This window comes from Podarcis pityusensis (assembly GCF_964106645.2).
Source record: "Podarcis pityusensis genome assembly, chromosome: 6".
Taxonomy (NCBI): domain Eukaryota; kingdom Metazoa; phylum Chordata; class Lepidosauria; order Squamata; family Lacertidae; genus Podarcis; species Podarcis pityusensis.
In genome coordinates this window covers 70,150,936-70,167,384 of record NC_138030.1, presented here as the reverse complement: position 1 = coordinate 70,167,384, position 16,449 = coordinate 70,150,936, and the positions used below count along the sequence as shown (strand labels likewise).

Genomic DNA, 16,449 nt, shown 5'->3' with positions numbered 1-16,449 from the left:
AACCATGGAAAGAGAAGAAGGGAAGTCACTGGTATTTTAAGCATGTTTAAATGAGTATTCTAAATTGTAAAACAGAACATTCCTGGTTCTGCGAGAAAAGCGAGATGTAGATAAATATAGAAAGAATAATAATATTAATAACGCAGCCAAAATAAGCACTAAAAAACCAAGCAGAAACGATTAGCAATAGTTAAAGAGCGCTGCCACGATTTATATTAGGGCGCGGAACTTCAGCTAATTATTTTTTTATTTATTTACTTTTTTGGACGGGGGGGGGGCAGTTGCCTAGATAGATAAGATTAAGAGCTCAGTTGGTAGAGAGAGCTGCCTCTTTTATCTCAGCGTTATGGGCTCGAACCCCACGCCGGGCAAAAAGATTCCTGCGTTTGTAGGGGGTTGGACTTGGATGGCCCCTGGCGGTCCCTTCGAATGGTATGATCCTGCGATTTGGCAGGGAGGCAGCAGCGTCCGGAAGGGCGCGCCTGCGCCAACGGTAAGCCTTGTGCGCGGCCTCTCGCCACGGCCGGCGGCGAGTGGGCGTGGCCTCGAGAGAGGTGGGCGGGGCTTCTCCCCACCCCGGCGCCGGAAGCTTCGGCATCTCCCCGGGGGAGTCGGGCTTGAAGGGCCGCTGAGGAAGAGGGGGGAAGCGGCTCCCTTCTCTTTCCCTCCCTCCCTCCCTTTCTTCCCTTCCCTCTCTCGCCCTCCCACCGTCGCCCTCCGAAGCCGTTTCCGCCATGGCCGACTCTGGGCTCCCGGCTGCCGGGCGGCCGCTCACGGACGACGAAATGGCGGAGGTGAAGAAGGAAGTAAGGACCGCGAGAACGCAGAGAGGAGCCTCTGCCCCTCCAGACACGCGGGGCGGGAGGGAAAGCGGGGGGGGGGGGTTCGTATCGTGTGAATGGAAAAGCGTGTCGTGGGAAATGGGGAGAGCGGTGGGGAGGGGTAAAGCTTTTGGGGAGGGGTCGTGTGGCGGGGTGCTTGTTTATAAGGCAGTGAATGCCGACGCTGCCGTGTTCTCTCGTTTTTCAAAAAAAGCAAAAAGCGCTGGTTTGTTTATGGCTCCTCTGTGCCAAGATTCCCGCCTTTTTGTTTTGTTTCTCTGCTGGAAAAGGGGAGATGCCTTTTCCTGCCACTGTAGGGTGGGCGTAGTAGCTGCTGCTCCCCCCCGCCCCCCGCCACCAGATCAATAAAAATAAATAAAAATACTTAACTCATGGAAGGCCTGCCCCACCCCCACTAACCAAAGTCTGCCCCCCCAACTCCCAACAAAAAACCCATTCTCTGTAGCAAGAGGGTGAGAAGGAGGAAATGCATACCTGCGGGTGCCTTGGATAAGATCCTGGCTCTGGCCTGTAAGATGGATAGTGTCCTGGGGTAATGGTGTGAAGATCATATGCCCTTTTTAAATGTGGGGTTTTTTGGGGGGTGGGGTAGTTATTGGGTTGTTTTTATTTTGATTGTGCATTTTGCAGTTTTGTATTTTATTCTGTGAACCACCTGCCCCTGAGACCTCTGGGTTATAGGGTGGTATATAAATTCAGTTAATAATAATAATAAGCATAATGGAGGTTTCTGTATTCCTTTCACCACCGCCACCCCTTCTACTCTTGGTCCCCAGTGCACCACCCACTGAGGGGTGCCGACTTGAATAAAATATTAGGTGGGGGGGCCAGGTAAGCCTCGCCCCCCCACAATGGATTGCATGATGTGGAGCTCACACACTGCTTGAATGGCCATGTCCATCAACTTGGGGGGGGGGCTGGCCCCCTCAAATATTCTATTGGGGGAGGGGCGAAGAGACCCCAGCCCCTTTGAGTTGGTTGCTTCTGTGCACCCACCCCACTGCTCAACCTGCGTCAGAAGGGCTGTATTAGAACGTAAAATATACTGTACTAGGTGAGAGCTGTGAGTAATGACAATCGCAGTTCCTAGCAGTGGGGCATGTTCTCACAGGAATGTCACTGTTGGGGGGCAGGGAAGGTTGTTCTCTGAATTGCAGAAAAGTCTCTGGGAGAGTGCCCTTCCGTGTCCTAGAAGAACAGTAAAAAGGAGGAAGGAAGGTCCACTAAATCGCATGCATTCTGCCCTCGGATGTAAATTTCTACGTAGGAATTTCTCTTGGAGTGTTTATAGGAATTCCCCTCTTTTGTTTCTGAGCTTGACACATGTATGAGTCAATAAAAGTAGTTCTTGCTAGTTCTATTTTTTCCTTCTATGAAGTCCACATACTGTGTGTAGAATATACGATGTTTTTTTCAGAACCATAAATCTCTCTCAGTACGTTATTACTTTATGCTGGGCCAGAGGGTAATAACAGTTTATGTTCACAGCAGTAGTGTAATGACAAATTTAGGAAGTGCAGGTCCCTTCATGATGTCGCAGCCACTCCTCTTCTTAGATTGCACCATAATATACGTAATTATATAGTAATAATTTGGGATGCATTGCAATCATCAATGCAGATCTCCATTTGTTGCTTTTCAGCTAGATACAATTTTTTCTGTGCATGTATACAAATAAATGATTTGGAGTGCTGCAATATTTTATTTCACAGTGACTTTCCTCCATGTTCCATTGTACTTAACAGAATTTGAGCACCATTCTCTTGAAGCTGAAGCACTTTGTGTTTTCAGTGTTCCTAAATGCTAAGCTTTGGAGTCTACACCTCAGTTTTATTTCCATGGACCTTCACCCGAGTGACCCTAGGAGCCAATCTTTCCTCCTTTCAATTGGATTGGCTCCAGTGTGCACAAAGGGTGAGAAGACCTCTTCTCAGTGGATAAAAAATTCCCCTTTCATGCTGATTGGGGAGCTCTAGAATACTAAAGAGAGAAATAGCTGAAACACCTTTGGTAACCCCTTGCTGGCAATTTCCTTTTTGTTTCTGTAGTCAACATCCAGATACTTTACCTTAACTTGAAACATCTGATTCCTTTCTGGTGTGTGTGTGTGTGTGTGTGTGTGTGTGTGTTAGTCAATGATAGTGATTAATGAAATTTGTTACAATTTGAAAGCTAGGATGAGTATTTGAATGTGCACCAAGAACTACCACACATATATTCATAGCACAACATACAAGATGAAAAATTCATCTGTTGCTAACTTTGTCATTTCTTCTTGCTAGGTTTTGGAACGATTGCGCCGCTATCTGTGTGACAAAATTATTGCAGAAAGACACTTTGATTATCTACGTTCAAAAAAAATACTCAGCAGAGAGGACACTGAAGAAATCTCTTGTCGATCTTCAAGTAGGAAGAAAGCTGGGAAGCTGCTGGATTACTTAGCAGAACATCCCAAAGGACTGGATGCACTAATAGAATCTATTAGATGGGAAAAAACACAGACCTTCCTGTTAGAAAAGATAACCGATGCTGTCTTGAAGGCAAAAAATGAAAAACTGGAAAGCCTCAAAGGTAAATGGAATAACATGCATTTGAATCTATTCCAAAAGGTTTTGTAAAAATTAATTTTCATGCAACTTGCTTCTGTGCGTGTTTGCTCAAAAATGTGTTCCACTGATTTCGGGGGACTTATGCCAGGTAAAACTTCATTTGTCAGCCGTGGGTTTTGGTCCTCTTTTCGTACTTAGGATGAATAAACCTAAGGCACAAGCTACTGACCAGAATTAGTTTGGTCAAAGTCAGGTGATAGCATTAGGGTGGGGGTGGGGGTGTCCTTTGGAAAGGGGATATGTGGAAGAACTTAATATGTTTCTATTTGAGTGTTTCATGTCTGGCCTGGGTAGTTGCATTGGATTATATTGGTAATTGGTTTCTGCCTTTTAATTTTACCTCTTAAGAACCTGCTGTATCAGGCCAAGGGCCCGTCTACTGCAGCATCCTGTCCTCACAGTGGTCAACTACATGCCTCTGTACCTGAGGATTGGAAAGTGGTCAACGTAACACCAATTTTTAAAAATAAGAACCAGTACTCGTAACACCGCTTGCAGGGACTCAAGAGGCAGTGTTGTAGACTTAAAAAAACAAACAAACCACCACACTATGTAAATTGTATGCAAGTGATACATTTTATGTCTTTATTACAGGCTTGAACTGTAGCAACTGCATGGCTTCAGGGTATGACCAATCGAACAATCTCTCTAGATCACAGTCGAATGAATCTAATCTCTTTGAGAAACAAAAAGACAGAGAAACCACCTACCTTCATCCGGAAGAGTTTAGTACATCTGCTTTTGTATCCGCCGCTTCTCTTCATTCAATGAATTTGCCAATTACTGAGGTTGGAAGTACGGAAAACTCTGTTTTCTCAGCTACGCTTCCCGGCCCTGGAGATTCTGGAGCCCCACCTCTTCCGCCACAATTGCAAAATGAACAAGAGGAAACATGTACGACTTCGAGTGACAGTCCTTTCCTGCCTTTAAGATCCCGCTCTCTTCTTCCGTAGTGATATTTTTCCTTGAGTACTATCATGCTGGATGCCTTGAACAGTTTTGGGTGGTGGGAAAAAGGTGTCTAACTGTAAAGTCACAATAGATCAAGAAATAGCTTGACAGCTCACTGCATCTTATAAGTTTTTTTATAAAAGAAATCTGAACTGTTTCCCCATTAATTCTTATTTTAAATGTTCGTTTGTATGCTTTTATTGTTTTTGCTTTTTTGCAGTGTAAAAGCTTTTAAATGTTATTTTCTATTCAAAAACAATATAGGCAAAATGATGCTCAATTGAACATTTTAAGGAGGTTTTTCCTACTGTTTTCTATATGCACTGTCTGCATAAAATTCATACCGAGAAAGCATAATTTGATCCTCTTCTGCATCGTAAGAGCAATTTAATCTGGTGATTTTTGGGGCTTGCTGATTCCTGAGAACTTCCTAGTTTTTCTCCCAACTTACATCAATTCGTGCTGATGAAGTGTCATGAGGAGGGAAGTTTGCACCGAGGAAAGTTTTGAGATGAACATAGTAGTCATGAATGAGGATGGTGAGTCTTGCATCTCACTGGTGTTGGCATTAGATTGGTAAGTTCTGCTTGGTTACTATTGACAGGAAGTAAAGAAGCCTTGGAACATAGGGAGACATATTCTTTGGTTTGCAACCCAAGTATACAGTTGTTTTGTAATGTATCATGGGGTGCCTGCCTTGTCCAGTTTTTGTGTGACATGAACAAATTCCAGGCTGTAGGGTTAAGTGCCTTCTTTTGGAATAAGACATGATCTTCTGAGTAATACTCTATTGCCGCTGATCTTCAAAAGCAATTAGTGTGCACTTCACAAATCAAATTCATTTGTATTCACTATCAAAACATTAACTTTCTAGGCATTTTACTTCGTTTTAGTATATATGCCTTGGGCTCCTTTACAATACTGAATATATATCTAAAATTAACAGCTTAATTACTCTCTCAAAGTGAAACAGGTTGTCACAAATATGAATTAGTTGCAAGCCACTAAAGGGATTTATTGTTGCTAACTAACAGGGAAAAGAAGCAGCAAAAGAAGATAGCAGTAAAGAGGGGCCTTACTTTCCTGTGAACTTCCAGGATTTGCCATTTTTATTAACTTTTTTCTAAACCTCTTTTCTACTCTTAATACTATTTTTTCTAAACCTCTTTTCTGTTCTAATGCTATAGTTGCTTAGCTTTACTAAAGATGCGTACTTCTCAACATTTGCGAACGTACAAGGAAACGAACATGATATTCTTTTAAATTCCAGATGTATACACTTTAAAAAGTATTTGCGCTCTGGGCATTATCAGGGATGTAGTGTGTTTTTTGCTGTCTTCTGTAGTAACTGTATGCCTACTCTAAACCTCAGGGAAGCAGTGCCTTTTTTTATATCCAGTCAAAAAAAAGTTGTCTCAGAAATACCAACGCATTGTGAAATGTGCCTGCATTTTTCTTTCACGAGCCCTTGGATTAAAACGTGCAATAAATTACACTAATTTACAGCCTGCTCCTATGCATGTTCACTCAGAAGTAAGTCCCACTGTATTAGGATTACAGGCAAATATTTTAAGAACATTTGATCTGACGGTAATGGGTCAATTACACTGGTCACTGTCTGCAGAACACAGTAGATCTTAAACACAAACTGATCTGGTGGTGGTTCTGTTGCAGTGTATTAAGTACTTGCTTGCCATGTAGCTTGCCTGAACTCAAACTTCCATGCTGGTGATTTACAGGGCATTAAGTTCCTTTATATGATTACCTACTCTAGATGTTGCTGTGTTATACAAAACCTTGTATTCACACAACTGTGAACTTAACATTTAATATTGTGTGATGTTTTCCCCTGAAAAGCTTTATGGCTTTCTAGATTTTGAAATTGCACTAGGGTTTATTCCTCTCCCAAGCATGTGATCCCATATAATCCAAAATTTACTTGTGTGGAAATTGCCATTATTTCTGTGACTATTTCTGACCATAATGTGTTCTACTGTGTAAATTGCGGACTGTTCACAACTGCTGTATTACCCCCACCCAAAAAGGTACAACCATTATAAAACAATACTGAACTGAAAAATTGTTTGGAAACTCTAAACTCAACCTTTCAAAAATATTTCTCTTGTAGAGTTTAACTTTTGAAACAAGCAATCTGAGAAGCATTAATTTCTAATAAATTGTCATTAGGTGGTGTGTGTTTTTAAAGTACACCTCACATGTGCTAAGCTTGCTTTCTATTCAATGGCAGCTGTGTTCTTAATGGCTTTGCTGAGCAGCATTGTTCAAGGGTTGTTGACACCTGACAATAAAATACATTTAGAGCAGGTTATATCTTTGTTGTATTTCAGAATTGGAGTATCATTGTAGCCTTCAACAGGTTCCTTTACAGCACTAGGCTCTGATACATTAGCCATGATAATTAAAAGGAACGTCCATGTTCAGAACCTGTGTACTCTGCATATTAGAGGCTTGTGTGTGTACAGCAATAGGCTAGTTGTTTCCATACTTGGCTTGTAGACTTCCGGGAAAAATCTGGCTGCCTGCTGTTGGAAAAAGTGCTGGGAGAGAGAGACCCTGGTCTCACACAATTCTTAATGTTTTGGTGCCCTGGGCAGAATATCTTTCTTCTAATGTGATGATTTGTTTCTGCTTAATTCTACCCATAACTATCGGCCTAAAGTATTATTCTTAGGAGTGGGCTGACATTGGTTTGGACACAATTCATTCTAACATTGTAACTTTTCAAGAATACTATAGAAACCACAGTTGATGCTAGCCAAATGCCACAACAAATGCATTCTAGCAGATTGTTATGGTAATGCAAGGGTGTAAAATAACAAAAGCTTTATATCCAAGTAAGGCTATATGGCTACATAAGGCATTAACTCTAAGGTTATTTAATGTGTTTGTAAATATATTTTGCACCAGAATACTTGTTGGGATAGGTCATCAATGAATTTGGCAGTGAGTGTTAAAATATTTTCTTCCCTCCCTGTAATGGCTTTTGTTGTCCTTGCAGTCAATTATGTAAGGATGAATTTTAAAATGAAATAATGTTTTGACCATACTCTGCCTTTCTCTGTTGGAATATAAGGTGAGAAATATTTGGGTGGAAGATCAGTGCTTGAATGTGTGGTTGCTTTGGAAAATGGATCTGCTATAGGTGACCAGTGTAAAATCTCAGCTGTTGATGGTTGCTGAAAAAGAGAGGCTTTGGGATAACTGAACCACACAGCTAGTACAAGGGTTTATAAGCCTCCAGTAATGCGCTGCTCTTTGAAGCTTAGTTTTTCCTTTAACTACAGCATTTTGAGTAACCAGGTCTGTGCTCTTTTCTATCCTGTTGCACACAGAATAGCAAAGTCTTGTAGCATTTTACACATCAAATTTATTACAGCACAAGCTGTTGGGGACCAGAGTCCATTTCATCACATGCATGCATTGTGATCCTTGGTTGGCATGTGTGTTTATAAAGCATTGTGAGCTGGGCTGAGTGTAGTTCTGCTCAGCCAGGTACTTGGTGCTATACTAATACAGACTGGGGTGATGAGGCATTGCTGTGGTCCAGAGAGACTCCCATCACAAAGAAACCCCTGTATCTTGGAGTGGGCCTAGAGCATGGGTAGGCAAACTAAGGCCTAGGGGCTGGATCTGGCCCAATCGCCTTTTAAATCTGGCCCAATCGCCTTCTAAATCTGGTCCACAGACAGTCCGGGAATCAGCATGTTTTTACATGAGTAGAATGTGTCCTTTTATTTAAAATGCTTCTCTGGATTCTTTGTGGGACCTGTCTGGTGTTTTTACATGAGTAGAATGTGTTCTTTTATTTAAAATGCATCTCTAGGTTACTTGTGGGGCATAGGAATTCATTCATTCCCCCCCCCCAAAGATATAGTTCAGCCCCCCACAAGGTCTGAGGGACAGTGGACCGGCCCCCTGCTGAAAAGGTTTGCTGACGCCTGGCCTAAAGAGGCAGATTGGGGATGCATGCAATGTACCATCCACCCTGCTGCACTACAGCCTCCCTGACGAAATTGGCAGAGATTACATTGGAAGGAGCATTAGAAGAGCCTATTCTAGGCTTCCGTAGGATCTCTTGGCCTTTATGGCAACTTTGGGACTGTCAGGGACCCAACGCACAGAATGAGACAACTTTGGATTTGGTCTTTGCTGCAGGGGCAGAGGTGAATGGTCTGAATGCAGCAGGGAGATTCCAAACAACTTTCAGATAACTACCTGGTGAAGTTTCGACTCATTGTGACTGTTCCCCCTTTGGGATTGGAAGACCTATCAGCATGGTCTTCTGCAGACTCTCCTGCAGTGGAGAGAACTGGTGATAAGTGTTGAGGCCCTTCTCTCACTATGGAGAGGTGAGATGTGAAAGGACATCAATGCTATTGCTGCTGAGCACCCTCTCCAACATAGAGCCCACAATGCCATGGAAAACTAGGTAGCTGTGAGAAATGAAGCAAGATGTACAATAGCTAGAATGCTTGCTGATAATACAGGACCCATGGGTGTAGGCAGGATTTTTGTTGGGGGGCATGCCTTTTGTTAGGGGGGCAGAACCTCGGCTACTGATTTTTATTGATTTGGGGGGGCAGCTGCCCCTACTCCCCCCATGACAAAACCTGTTACAAAGGTGAGTCAACATGCCTTTGAGCATGTTACCATGCCTATTGTGTAGCAGTCAGGCAAAGCAACCCACTTTCTCCTCTGCCACTGCATCCTCAACTTCACTGACCAGTAGAACTACTTCGAATAATTCAATACATATTAACATCAGCCCATAAAGGAGACATTGGTTCCCAGCCACCACATCATCAGCCCATAAAGGAGGCACATGGTTCCCGGCCACCAAAGAATCCTGGGAACTCTATTTTACTCCACACTCAGTAACAATTCCTAGCCCCTTTAACAAACTAAAGTTCCCAGGATTTGGGGGAGGGGGGGCCATGTGCTTTAAATGCATGGATGTGATTCCCTAGACTACAATCCCATACCCTCCAGCATTTCTGCGATGAAAATAGGGACGTTCCATTCCATAATGATAATTTTACTATTTATGCCCCACACATCTTACTGGGTTGCCCCAGCTACTCTGGGCAGCTTCTAACATATATAAAAACATTAAAGAATTTTTATTTTTTTTAAACTTCCCTATACAGGATTGCCTTCAGACCGCTCGGCGGTCACATAAACTCCATACCCTCCAACATTTCTCCAACGACAATAGGGAGGTTCTATTCCATCCCCTCCAACATTTCTCCAAGGTAAAGGTAGGGACATCCTAAGGAAAAGTGGATCAAATCAGAAACCAGGACAGCTTCTCTAAATCAGGGACGCCCCTAGAAAATAGGAACACTTGAAGGGTCTGCAATCCCTTACACGTTCACTTGGGCGTGAGAGCCCCCATCGACCTCAACACAAGTTATATATTAACACTGGATATATATACTGTATATTTCCCCCAAGTGGGGCAGCAGCAGAGAGGAGGAGAGTTCTTTCCCAGCCGAGGTGGCAGCTTGAGTTCGGCCGCCCCCTCTCTTTCCTTCTCCAGGCCTGAGAGGGCGAGGGTGGTGTTTTGGTTCCCCCCCTTCCCCGGAACCTCCCTCTCCTCGCCCTCCGTTTCCGCGGGCGGGTGTTTCTGCCGCACCGGTCCCCCGCCATGGCAGCCGCGGAAGGGAAGGACCCGCTGGGCTTTTTCGCCGCTTACGGGGCCAGCGACGACAGCTCGGACAGCGCGGGCTCGGACTCGGAAGGCGACGAAGGGCCCGGCTCGGGCCGCGGCGGGGAGACCAAAGGGCCGCCTCCTCTGCCCAGGGGGAGCCCCGAGGGCAGGCCGCGCTTGCCCGGGCCCGACGAGCTGTTCCGCAGCGTCCACCGGCCGGCCTTCCTCTATAACCCGCTGCACAAGGAGATCGACTGGGAGAGCCGGGTCCTGCGAGCTCCCGAGGAGGTGGGTGGGGAAGAAGCGGGGGGCTGGGGAGGGGAGCGGGTCGCTCTCCTGCAGCAGCAAGAGCCGGGCGACGAGGGGAGGACCACGCTGGAAAGACCTAACATGATGTATTCCTAAAGGGCGGAGTTGCATACGAGAGGGACACACACATGATGTGCATCTAGGGGTAAATAAAATGTTTTGGAGGGGCAGGTAAGCCCCCCGATAACCGACCACAAGACATGGCACACACGCACACTATTGAATGGCAACTTGGGAGGGGGGTCACATATTTTATTGGGGTGGCTGAAGGGACTTTGGCCCCTAGGAATTGGCTCCTACGTGTGCCTCGCTGCCGGGGCCTGTAGCTTTTCTCTCTGCGTGTGCCCCTGTCAGTCTATACTTGTGTTTCTTGTGTCCTAAATTTATTTTATTGGGGAGGCTTGTGGCCTAAAAAGGTTGGTTTAGGGCTATTAAAGACCCTGGCCGGAGAGGGTATTTGAGACTTTTAGGCCCCACCTAGAGCATATATACACATATATATATACACACACATATACACACACAAATTAAGTGTTGGTTTGCTTCATCGGATATGTGTTATCCTGAGTTTCAGGTGCATATGGAATGCTGAAAAGTTGTGTGTGATGTTAATTACATTATAATCAATGGCTATGCATAATTGATGGCTACGCATAAAAATAGCATCTAGATCAGTAGTTCCCAACCTTTTTTTGGCCATGCCCCACCTAAGCACCTCTAAAATCCTGTGACATATACGATAATTCTTATTATTCAAAAAGTGAACTCCTAGTCATGTGGAGGAAGCCTAAAAGGCCATTAACTTGGTTTAACTCTTTCTCGAATTGCCCCCCTTTAAAATCAAATTGCCCTGCTGTGGGGTGTGTGCCGCACGTTGGGAACCACAGATCTAGATATTCTGGTATTGACTATTCGTCTGGGAACAGAAAGGGCTGTCATTGAAGGTCCAGCCTATGGCAATAGCAATTGCCCCAGCAGCACTTGTCTCTTTACAACTTCTCAGTGTTAAATATTTTAATTTTTATAATTAATTATAAAAATAATTAATTTTTTAAATGAAAATCCTGTGTTGGTCCTTCCATCCTTCTAGGGGAAGGGATGGGGATTCTGTGGTCCTCCAGATACATTGGACTCCAGCTCCCATCATCCCTGACCATTAGCCATGGTGTCTGGAGCTGGTTGGAGTTGACACCAAAGAACATCTGGAGAGCTTCAGGTCCCCAATCCTTCCCTAGAGCCAGAGGCTGCTTTAAAGCCTAGCATTAAAGATACGGAACTCCTTGGTCAGTGGGGTTTGCTTTCTTGTTTGTATCCAAAATATGGAACATATTTATCCTATTTGGGATGAAGATGGAGTCTTTTTCCTAGATCAGGGTTACATGTTGTTGTATTCCTCCTCCATTTATCCTTGTAATGAGTGGCTTGGCTTATTTGCTTAAACCATTTTGATTTCTAAACGGCTGTGGCATTGATGATACTATGTTGCTGCTTTATTTATTCATAAGTGATACTGCTCATTCATTAGATGTTGGGTATATTTTCAGATATTAGAGCAAAACAGCTTTGGCCCATGATTGCACCTATGCATTTAAAATGCATTCTAAGATACGTAGTCCCTGCACCTGGTCTTCTGACAGCACAGTATTTTAATCCAATTTGTTCCCCCAAACAGCCTCCAAAGGAGTTCAAGGCATGGACGACACATGCTGTTCCGCCCCCTGAAACCTATAGTGTCAAAGAAACAAAGCCGCCACCACCTCCTGAGCTTGATATGGCAATCAAATGGTCCAATATGTATGAAGATAATGGTGATGATGCTCCAAGGAATCCAAACAAAGTTAACTTCTTACCAGCAGAAGAGGAGCAAGAGCACGTAGAATCAGGTAACCCTTTGTATATAAATAATTTGATTTAAATCTCTCCCCCTTCACCAGTTAGATACTTCCATCAATGCTAATTTGTGTAGTATATTTTTGAATCCAGGCATACTTTTAGCCAGCAATACATCCCATGGCTTTTTCTGCGATGTAATAGTAAAAATAGCATCATTTTCCTGTTACAATTTTACACCTGAAAGTAGTTTGGGTTGTTTGTCATGGAATGCGGGGGCACAGGAAGTACAAGGCACTTCCTGTTTTTGCATGCTTACCTATAACAGAATCTTTGCATCTCCCCCTCAAGATGGGGATTGAATAGTGCAGGAAAAAACAGGGTGGGGGCGTGCAAGACATTCACTTTCATTATGTTTATGTCCAACTTTTCTTCTATTATCATGGAATCCAAGATGGCATACATGGGGTTTCCAGGTGGTCACAAGGCAGCAGATCTAGACTTGCTTAGCATCAGCAAGGCTGTATCTTCGTGTATTTTCAGACTACAGTGGTACCTCGGGTTACATATGTTTCAGGTTACAGACTCCGCTCACTCAGAAATAGTACCTCGGGTTAAGAACTTTGCTTCAGGATGAGAACAGAAATCGCACAGCAGTGGGAGGCCCCATTAGCTAAAGTGGTGCTTCAGGTTAAGAACAGTTTCAGGTTAAGAATGGACCTCCAGAACCATTCTTTAAGTTCTTAACCCGAGGTACCACTGTATAATATCTATTCCTCTTCTTCCTCCTTCGCTTTCCTAACTTTCAAAGCCACTTTTGTCTGTTGGATTTTACTGATGTGCGGGACTTTCTGTTTTGATAATGAAGGTGTGTGTCATGTTCTGAGGTATTTTAAGTAGTTTCTTCTTCAGGACAATCTCTGAATATTCTGATACTAACTCTGAGTTTTTCATCGCTTCAATCACTGGAGGATATTGCTGCTTCTAATAAATGTTTTAACTTGCTATTTTAGATTTCTTTTGGACCCTTGTTTCCGTGTGTGCTTTTTGTTTGACTGCTATTCCTATTAAAGATGCAAGCTTTGACTAGAATGTTTAATATATAAAAATGTACCTCCATTCTTACCCCATGCTTAATGGGTGATGCTCACAAGTAGAAACTACTAGACTGTAGACCGTTACTGGCCACAGAGATGTGTCAGCACAATCCTCCCTGTACCAAACACTTCATTTAAAAAATTGTTGAACTGCTCTTACCATTAATTCCCACTTGATGTTCAACTATATACTTTCCTGTAAGTTAAGCCCATTGGATGTAATCCTACAGTCTGCTAAATCAGAAAACACACACTTCAAGGAATATCAAGTCCCTCCTCAATTTTTTCCAGGTTAAAAATATCCAATTCCTTCACTCAACCTTTCCTTATAGGACTTTTTTCTATACTCCTGATCATTTTTGTTGCCACCTTCTGAACCATTCTACAGTGGTACCTCGGGTTACATACGCTTCAGGTTACAGAAATATTGCTTCAGGTTAAGAACTTTGCTTCAGGATGAGAACAGAAATCGTGCTCCAGCGGCGTGGCGGCAGCAGGAGGCCCCATTAGCTAAAGTGGTGCTTCAGGTTAAGAACAGTTTCAGGTTAAGTACGGACCTCCGGAACGAATTAAGTACTTAACCCGAGGTACCACTGTATATCCTTCTTCCAAAGTGTGTTGCCAAGAACTGGACACATTATGCCAGATGAATTGAAACTAAGCTTTTGTAAATGGGGCTTTAAAAACCTCAAGCTTATGCATATATTTGCATTTATAAATACTTTTTTATTTGAAGATGATGAAAAAGATGAGCCCGCTTCGTTTAAGAAACGCAAGCTAGACCCTGAGGAGCAGATGAGAAAAAAGAAGCAGTGATGAACTGAACAAAAGTTTGACTGCTGACAATCTTGTTCTTGAACATGTAGAACATCTGCTGAACCTTGATTTCACCACTGGACCAGGGAGCAAAAAGCTTTGCCAACCATACAGCACATTTATGGACTCTATTATTATACAGGAAATTACAGAATACATTGATTGGTATTGTTTTAGATGTCATGTCTATAAACCCACAATGTTTCAATTAGAACCCTTTTAATTAAAACACAACCTTTTAGAATATTGTGGTAAATATTTGTGTGGGCTATGGAATTTCAGAATGTTCTGTTCATTCATGAAACTGAAAAAAATGTGAGAATTGTTTACTGAACTACCATTGGGGTAGAAGATATCGTTTCTAAAATCAAGAAATGACATTTTAAAGGGGTGAAGTTTTCAACAATGTATTGTGGTGATGATAGTGATGCTATTTTGAAATGTATGTAAAATATGTAAATAGGTCACTGAAATAAAACTATATGTTTGGAAGTGTATCTGGTATCCTTACTCCAAAACTGACAAAAATGCGCATAATAAAAAACTCCATAATTCCCTATAAATCAAGAATATCTGTGTTGAGTCACACAAAGCTTTGTATATGTTTTAATAGGATTTCGCCATGCCCCCACCACCTGGTGAGTTGTACTTTTCTTGCCGTTTTTAGTTTTTACCACCATAGATGTGCCATCTGACTTTTCTTCCTCAGACTCAGAAAAGGACTTTGTCTACAAGAAGGCATTGTTGGGACGCAAGCAAGAAAACAGCAGAATGTTGGACAAACACACAGTGTTCCAAAATATCTGACATTTGCTATCTCAAACTCTGTTGCCTCACTCTGCCTAATTGTAAGTCTAGCCCCGCCTTGCTTTCTTTGAATTTAACCAACTAGTTCCCTTAAATGGTGTTGCAAGCTTTTGAGAGCCATCAAGCATCTCTGCAGCAGCAGCAGCAGCAAATTTTTTTATAACATGTCTGCATCTTTTTTTCTGAGAACAGCGAGGAAAGTGAAGCAGATTATATGAATCAGACAATAGTTACACTTTATCCTGAGTAGTGTAGGGACCATTTAAAAAGCAATGACCCTTTTGTATTTAGATTTCTGTCATCTCTCAGTCATTCAGATTTTAAAGGATTTTTTTTAACACAAGATGATAAAGTGAATAAAAAATACCGTATTTTTCGCACCATAGGACGCACCGGCCCATAGGACGCACCTAGTTTTTTGGGGGGGAAATAAAGGAAAAAAAATTTTATTTCCCCCCCAGGTGCGCTGTGCTAAGCCCGAAGCTTGGGGCGTGCGGAGCTCAGCGCGCCTCAAGCTTCTGGGTGCTGGCAAGGTCTCCACTAGCCGTGGGAGAGCCCCGTGGCTCTCCCAGGGCTAGCGGAGCGCTGCGCTAATCCTGAAGCTTGGGGCGTGCAGAGCTCAGCACGCCCCAAGCTTCTGGGTGCCGGCAAGGTCTCCGTTAGCCGTGGGAGAGCTGGGTCTCCCATGGCTAGCGGATAGCTTCCTGAAGCCTGGAGAGCGAGAGGGGTCGGTGCGCACCGACCCCCCTCGCTCTCCAGGCTTCAGCGAAAGCCTGCATTCGCCCCATAGGACGCACACACATTTCCCCTTCATTTTTGGAGGGGAAAAAGTGCGTCTTATAGAGCGAAAAATACGGTAATACTTTGTATTACAGTGGTGGAGAACCTCTAGCTTTGGAAGCCTCGTGAGAGCCTCTAGGCCTCCACATTTGGCTCACGAGGCTGCTTTGGCCAAGCCACACCTACCTGTCTCATCACCTGATCTCAGGTGCGGAATAGGTAAAGCTACGGTGAAGCTGAATTCAAAAGGAAATATTCTTCTTTGGCAGGCATGGCTTGAAGTCACCACCTTTCCAATTTGGCACTTGAGTCCATTTCAATTCAAGCTTTGTCTGCTTCAGAATGAAATTGAAATCTGGTGTCCGACAGCATCAGGAGATTGACAAGGAGATGGCCCTGATCCAACAGAAAGCCAATTCTGCCCATGCTCTACTCTTGTGGCCTTGGTTTGAAGAAAAAGTAACAGGAAACCGTTCCTCCAGTTTGTCTTTTCAAGAGACTTAGCTGCAAGCTCTGAATATTTTTTTTGGGGGGGGGGGGGTTATTGCTTAGTACCTATGACATTTTAACACTTTAGAATTCTTCACTTGAGTTGCAGTTTCTTGCAAGCATTTGTTAGGATGAACCCACAATTGCTCCTCCATCTGGTATCCAGGAGTAAGAAGAAATGGTAATTGGGTGCCTGTCTTCAGAGGTGCTGCTTATTCATGCAGCATATGCTCTGGCTAAAAGGTTAG

At 43.4% G+C, this 16,449-nt stretch overlaps 2 protein-coding genes across 3 annotated transcripts; both read left to right on the top strand.

The window, feature by feature from the left end:
* The first annotated feature begins 559 nt into the window (after positions 1 to 559).
* On the top strand, positions 560 to 6,731 carry BCL10 (BCL10 immune signaling adaptor). 2 transcript variants are annotated; one of them, XM_081008830.1, is made up of 3 exons: positions 560 to 794; positions 3,125 to 3,413; positions 4,046 to 6,731. In XM_081008830.1, the coding sequence occupies exons 1-3, from the start codon at positions 735 to 737 to the stop codon at positions 4,402 to 4,404; spliced, it is 708 nt and encodes a 235-aa protein (XP_080864956.1). In that variant the 5' UTR covers positions 560 to 734; the 3' UTR covers positions 4,405 to 6,731. The 2 variants fall into 2 exon arrangements, with proteins under 2 accessions (XP_080864956.1, XP_080864955.1); XM_081008829.1 differs by having other exon boundaries at positions 561 to 806.
* Positions 6,732 to 9,988: 3,257 nt separating this feature from the next.
* LOC308478751 (UPF0690 protein C1orf52 homolog) lies at positions 9,989 to 14,622 on the top strand. Its single transcript, XM_081008852.1, has 3 exons — positions 9,989 to 10,361; positions 12,055 to 12,265; positions 14,046 to 14,622. The coding sequence occupies exons 1-3, from the start codon at positions 10,071 to 10,073 to the stop codon at positions 14,123 to 14,125; spliced, it is 582 nt and encodes a 193-aa protein (XP_080864978.1). The 5' UTR covers positions 9,989 to 10,070; the 3' UTR covers positions 14,126 to 14,622.
* Positions 14,623 to 16,449: the final 1,827 nt, after the last annotated feature.